This window comes from Nicotiana tomentosiformis, chromosome 2 (genome assembly GCF_000390325.3).
Source record: "Nicotiana tomentosiformis chromosome 2, ASM39032v3, whole genome shotgun sequence".
Classification (NCBI taxonomy): Eukaryota; Viridiplantae; Streptophyta; class Magnoliopsida; order Solanales; family Solanaceae; genus Nicotiana; species Nicotiana tomentosiformis.
This window is the reverse complement of record NC_090813.1, coordinates 139,169,667-139,176,459: the sequence shown is the minus strand read 5'-3', so window position 1 is coordinate 139,176,459 and position 6,793 is coordinate 139,169,667. Positions and strand designations below refer to the sequence as shown.

Here is a 6,793-nt window from a genome sequence, read left to right as displayed (position 1 = left end):
ACTACCAAACCAATATGAACATCTGGAAAACTAATTGGATTCCCAATATAAAAAGCCTTAGGAATTCTATTGAAGGCCCTCTCTCAGATAATGATCATAAATGGGATTTCACAAAATTATCAATAAATCTCCCAGATGACATCAAAGAAAGAATTTCAAAGGTCCGAATTCGTACAAAGGGCTCAACTTGTGACATTCCTATATGGTCACTAACCACAAAAGTTTATTTTACTGCAAATTCTTTCTATAACCTAATTGATCCCCGTTAAACAACCAACTAGAGTTTAAATGGATTTGAGAATTAAAATGTCCTAATAAGATAAAATTCTTTTTATGGCAATGCCTACACAATAGGCTACCATGTAGAGCATACCTAGCACATATAGGTATTAACATAGATCCTATGACCTATTTGTAAAAAAAGAGGAAGAAGAATCCATCACTCACATTATCTTTAATTGTAAAACCACCAATCTCTTTTGGGAAAGTGTGGGATGGTCAGACTTCTATAAACCAACGGGCAAACACTAGCTTCTTCAAGTAAAAGAATTTGATTGCATACTAAAGGATAACTATATTAATTGGAAGTCTTTTTTTCCATTTGCCCTCTGGAATATCTGGTTGAATAGAAATAGAAATAACCAAAACAACACTGACATCCCTATTAACATAGATCATATAAAACAAAGAGCAACCGAATTCAAACTCCTGACCGGAAACAACCACAATCCTTTAAAGAAGATCACTATCAATATAAAATGGCATAAACCACCGGAAGGCTGGTACAAATTAAATATAGATGCAAACTACAAGAACAACAATAAAAAAAGTAGCCTGGGAGGTGTATTCAGAAATACAAAAGGTAGTTGGGTGGTAGGTTTTACAAAATCTACTCATGCAAATGGTTCACTTGAGGCAGAAATAAAGACTCTCCTCGAGGGACTCCAAACAGCGCAAGAATGGGGAATGTTCCCACTGGATATTGAAACAGATTCCACAGAGGTAATCCAATCTATACAACAAGGCAATAGATTATATGACGATATTGTTAATGAATGCAGGTTATTAATGCACCATGAAAAGGAAGTGGTCCTCCGACAAGGGAATAATATGGCACACCAACTGGCAAAGGAGGCTAATGCTCAAACAAGGGTGAAGAAATATTATGCACAACCTCCATCTTATGTTGAATCTTTTGTAATGAATGACCAAAAGAAACAATGTGTTTTTGTTAAGTACTTAGTATATGATGCTTGTAATGTACTAGCAAGCCTAGGTAATCAATGTGTCCTAAGTGACACGGGGTATGACTGTAATGTCCTAAACACAACGTAGTATTAATATAAATATTCTTGTTTGCTAAAAAAAAAAAAATCATTTTTCGCGAATCGAAAGGGGAAGTGTTTTCATCTATCAGCTCCTCTCGTAGATCTATGCAATTTTATGAAGCGTCTAGGCACAGATCGCTCGCGTTGATCAATCAAGAGGGTTGCCGTCACTGCTTAAGGTTATCAATCTCAATATATGTGAGATGTAATTATATACATGTTTATTTTCAAACAAAATCAAACTTCGTGATTAAATAGCAAATAATAACTTATAAAGAACTTCCATATATAAAAATACAACATAACTCAGGATGAAACATTAAATGTATTTTGTTCACTTTTAAAATTGTAGATAGAATGCTAGTTTAAAATGAAAAGGACAAGAATTTGATAAAGCTCGTATTTGTGAATATGAAAAGACAGAAAGAATGTTTTAACGACTTGGCTAAGAAAGTGATCTTACTTATATTCAATATTAGAATGAAATGGATCCGAATAGAACATAATAAATATAGATGATGCATATAATCTCATCCCAACTAATTTAGAATTACACAATTGATTAATTTATGCGATCAAGCTTTTAACTATATCACTTCCGCTTAATTCATCTTATTGTGAAAACTTGTAATCCGTTTTGTTTTAAAGAGTTCCAACACATCACTTCCATCTTCTTCAGTTTCTTCATTCTTCATCCTCTTGCGTTTGAGAAATTTTACTAGTCTTTCTAAACAAATTTTAGCATTGTCACTCTTCATAAGTTCCTCAGCAACTTCTGCAGGGGTGACTTGTACACTCTCAATCAACTGTTGTATTTCTGTAAAATGCCAATTTTGATGATCATGCACTTTGAAATAGTTTTTGGCCAAGACCGTAAATCCTTCAATAGTTAAATAAGACATGTGGATGTGCATATCCATACGCCCCGGCCTTAACAGAGCTGGATCAATCTTGTCTTTATTGTTGGTGGTAAATATGATAACTCTCTCATCTCCACAGCTTGACCATAGGCCATCTATGAAGTTCAGCAGCCCAGCAAGTGTAAACTGGATGTAAGAATCAAAAGAGAAACATAGAAATTAGGGGAAATTCTTCAATTAGCTCACCTAGGCCTCTAGGATGTAAAGTCAACGAGTTTAGAATGAGTATCATCTTATTAAATGTATGTGTTTACAAAATCACACATATTATTTGAGGCGAAAACAATTGTTATGGTCGTAACCACATAACTCATCAAAGATTCGCCTCTGCCTGGGCTCTGCTTGATCAGTTGTGTAGCCAAAATTCTAATAAGATCAAAGTAAATGCAAAAATTTCATACCAAAGATTTGAACATACCAACTAAAACAAATTGTGAACCTCCTTTGCTACTAAACTAGATCTTACATTTATAATATATATATCCATTTACTATATATATATATATATATATATTAGCTGCACAATATAATTTTCTAAGGAAGAGGATTTAGTTAAATCCATTTACTATATATATATATATATATATATTAGCTGCACTATATAATTTTCTAAGGAAGAGGATTTAGTTAAATCCATTTACTACATGTAGCTCTCCATCTCTCGCCTATATGAGCCAACAATAAGATGTTCGATAAGATTGACTTTTGACTTAAGTCACGGATTTGAGCCTTCTGTCCTGCGAATCAAGTCCGGTATTTATGCGGAGAAGGATAGAGGGAAGAGCTTATTATTCTCGAGTTTCAAAGGATACGATTGGTCCTGATGAATGACCCTAGATGGTTTTCTACATCACAAAAAAATAAGGATCCGTTTGGCCATAGATTTTGCCAAACTAAATTTGGATTTTATTTGGCAAACACATGTTTGGCCATAGATTTTGCCTATATTTTGACAAAATCACAAATCACAAATCCTAAAACCAGCTCAATAACTAGTTTTGGGCCAAAATATCACTATTACATTTTTTAAAAATTGTCCCAAACTTTTGTATTTTATAAAAGAGCCCACTATTTATTATTTTGTAACAATATTGTTTCGTATTCTCGATCATCTGATAGTGTATCATGTAGTTTATTATAAAAATGATAATTTTGTACCAAATTTATTTATGTTCAGGACTATGATTTGCGATAATATAATGAATGTTATTGATAATGGTACCGTTGGCGATTTGTGATAGTTTTTAGAACTTGTGAATATAAGTCATGTTTCATGTTTTTACAAAATACATTTGGGAAATATTTTTTAAAAACTGATGTCCAAACACATTTTCATCTTCAAACCAAACTTCACCCAAATCAGATTTTTCAAAACAATTTTGAAAATTTATGGCCAAACCGCTAGCTAAGTATTCGAAAGGATTTTGCTAAACATAGTCAAACTCAAAAAGGGGTGGGAGCTGGAGCTTGAATTTAGGTGACAAAAAGAGTAACCTGTTGTTGGTCACGAGGTGGACGGGCATCAGCATGAATATTTGATAGACTTGCAGTTTTTCTTCTGTCAGGCAACTCCATGCTGCAATCAATATCTTCAATGACAAGTATGGATTTATTTGTGGTCCTCAACAACAGCTTTTTCAAATCTGAGTCTCTCTTTACATTGGCCAACTCTAAATCAAAAATATCAAACTTTAAATAATTAGCCATTGCTGCAATCAAACTTGATTTTCCTGTTCCCGGAGGTCCATACAATAAGTACCCTCTTTTCCATACTTTTCCAACTTTCTTGTAGAATTCTTTTCTTCTTAGAAACCTGTCAAGATCCTCAATTATAGCCTTCTTCAGCCCTGCATTATATACAAAATTTAAGTCTTAGTAACCCGCCTAACCTGCTCAAGTTTAAACGGTTGATCTATTTTATGGACCCGATCTAATGGATTGAACTCGAAATGACTTATCAAACTATTAGGTCAAAACATGTTAGAATAATGTAATCCCACGGGTCAAAAAACTCAAAACCCGTTTTGACTCAAACATTGGACGGGTATGAAAAATCATTTTTGACCCGTTCAAGTTTGATCCAACCCGCCTATTTGTCACCTTTACCTGCATCCATCGCGAGAGTATCGAAGGTGGAAGGGTGTTCAAAGTTGATGGAATCCCAAAATTGTGCTGATGAATAAGAAGAAGAAGAACCTAAAGTATGCAACTTGACAACTTTCTTCTCAGCTTTTATGACATTGGCTTCTCTAAGTACCAATGGCACGTAACAATTCAATACTTTGTCCTTGTATTTCTTGTCAAAACAGAGCTCGAAATGTCGTTTCTCAGACGCCAAAATATCATTCTCAAAATCCCCATGGCCTGGAAATGTTAAAGTCTTTTTGCACTCTTCCGAAACAAATCTCCAAATAACCTCTACTCCTTCAAAAATATCAGTAGTTTTCCAACTCTTGGCAAAGTTAACACGTAATTTCTTCTCTTTGGGGCGTTTGCTAAGTTTGAAAAGGTCAATTTCAGGGGTGATTTTGTGGTACAAATAGATTTCTGCAGCTTCATAGATTTCATTGCTGGACATGCCATCCCTTTCTTCAATGACTAGAGTAATAGTGGATGAAAGAGGCTTAAAATAATGACGAATTTTTGAGAAAATGTAGTCTTGAGCTTGAAGGGGAAGTACCTGATTTAGCATTGTCTGAAATAGCATAATTGAAGCAGACATTGAAGCATAGGCTGAGAATATTGACAAAGGTGAAGGCAATCCTGAGAAGTTCACCATCTTTCTGCGAGCTTCTTCTACGTGCCCAGGTTACTAAATTTCTACAATGAGAAACTTACCTTTTTTTCTACTATGAGTGGAATCTGAAAAGATTTAAGATATGTGCTTTGTTTCTACACTATCAATGCAATTTATGTGATTATAATAAGTTATACTCCCTCGGTTTTAATTTATGTCCAACTTTTTTTTTTTAGTGTGTCAAAATAAATAATCTTTTTTTATATTTAAAAATAATTTACCTTTATACAATAATTTATAGCAAAAAATATATGAGCCACATTTTGCACCACAAGTTAAATGAGCTTATAAATTGAAACAATAGAGTATTATATTAGACTTATTAAGAAAAATTACCTTTCATTTTGAACCAATTTAACATTATGATGTAAAGAACTAATGTATTTCCAGTTCATAAAACTTAACTAGAATTAAAATATCCCTGAGGGCCACTTTGTACATTTTTTTTCCTGGCACTTTGTACATTTATATAGTACAACATCTTACTTAGATGCAGAAATTTAAATAATGCAATTTCAGGGAGTTGGCGAAAGAACCAAAAAAGCCATACGATGTGCTGGTAAGTTCACCAACGTTGGATACATAAAACAAAGAGATTTATAGTGTCCAAGGTCGACACCTGTCCTATTACCTATGCGCATGGCCTTTTCACTATTTCTATAAAAAGGCACCAGAAGTGGTCCAAAATCCAAATCGTATTTGAATACCCAAACCACTAATAAAAGAAATGTGCTTTGGGTGAATCACATCACGCCCGGTATTACTCAATTTCAAGTTAGTTAAAATTTGATTATAAAACCAATATATTCCTATTGATGAAACTCTTATTCATAATTTTAATTATGGATTCACGTGAATTTGATACTTTTTGTTCCGACTTTATATATACTCCCTCCGTTCTAATTTATGTGAAATTATTTTACTATGCACGGAGTTTATAAATTTTTTTTAAAATTTAAAAGAAACCAAGTTTCAATTAAACAGGTAAAACAATTAGCAGAAAAATGTCAAACAAATTTAAAGTATATATCTCAGATCAATGATGAAAAATATAACAAGATAAAATAATTTAATAAATGTGCAGCAATGATCTACACAATTTAAAAATATAATCTTTCACATTTAGCCCGTGTACGGTCCTAAACAAATCAAAAAGTGTCCAGAGAGCTAAATTGTTTCCAAATTTAAAAAGAGGTCATTCTTTTTGAAACGGACCAAAAAGGAAATAAGTTCACATCAATTGAAACGGATGAAATATATATATATATATATATATATATATATATATTAAAAAAAATTTATTATCGTTTACATTAATTTAAGATTGCTGTGGATGTTCCAAAACTTCAAATCCTGAATTTAGTCTGCCGAACGCTACATTCAAGTTGAATACCACGTGTTTTGTATGTGTACTCCAAGGAATTTTAATGTTTAGATGATTTATCGTATTACCTCTATGACAAAAAAGGGGGAACTTTTTAAACTTCAACAAAAGTTCCTGTCCAAAATAATTGTTGAAAAAGGAACTTTGCCCCAATAATGTTAATCTACGAAGGCATCTAGGGAAAGAAATGGACTTGCACTTCACATTAAGGGATGGCAATTGGGGCGGGCAGGGCGGGGCTTTTTAAAAAGTTAGTGGGTTAGGGCAGGGCAAGGCAAAGTTTAATGCATGTTAAAATGGACACCATTAAAATGGACCACTTTGCTTCCACCAACAAAAACACCTATGAATACAACCAGATTTC

The 6,793-nt window shown here is 33.2% G+C and overlaps 1 protein-coding gene across 1 annotated transcript; it reads right to left on the bottom strand.

Moving 5' to 3' along the window:
• Positions 1-1,769: 1,769 nt before the first annotated feature.
• LOC104104582 (AAA-ATPase At5g17760-like) lies at positions 1,770-5,458 on the bottom strand. The gene is made up of 3 exons (XM_009612713.4): positions 4,355-5,458; positions 3,743-4,095; positions 1,770-2,374 (listed from the first exon to the last, which is right to left on the bottom strand). Exons 1-3 carry the CDS (start codon positions 5,025-5,027, stop codon positions 1,931-1,933), a joined length of 1,470 nt encoding a protein of 489 aa, XP_009611008.1. The 5' UTR covers positions 5,028-5,458; the 3' UTR covers positions 1,770-1,930.
• Positions 5,459-6,793: the final 1,335 nt, after the last annotated feature.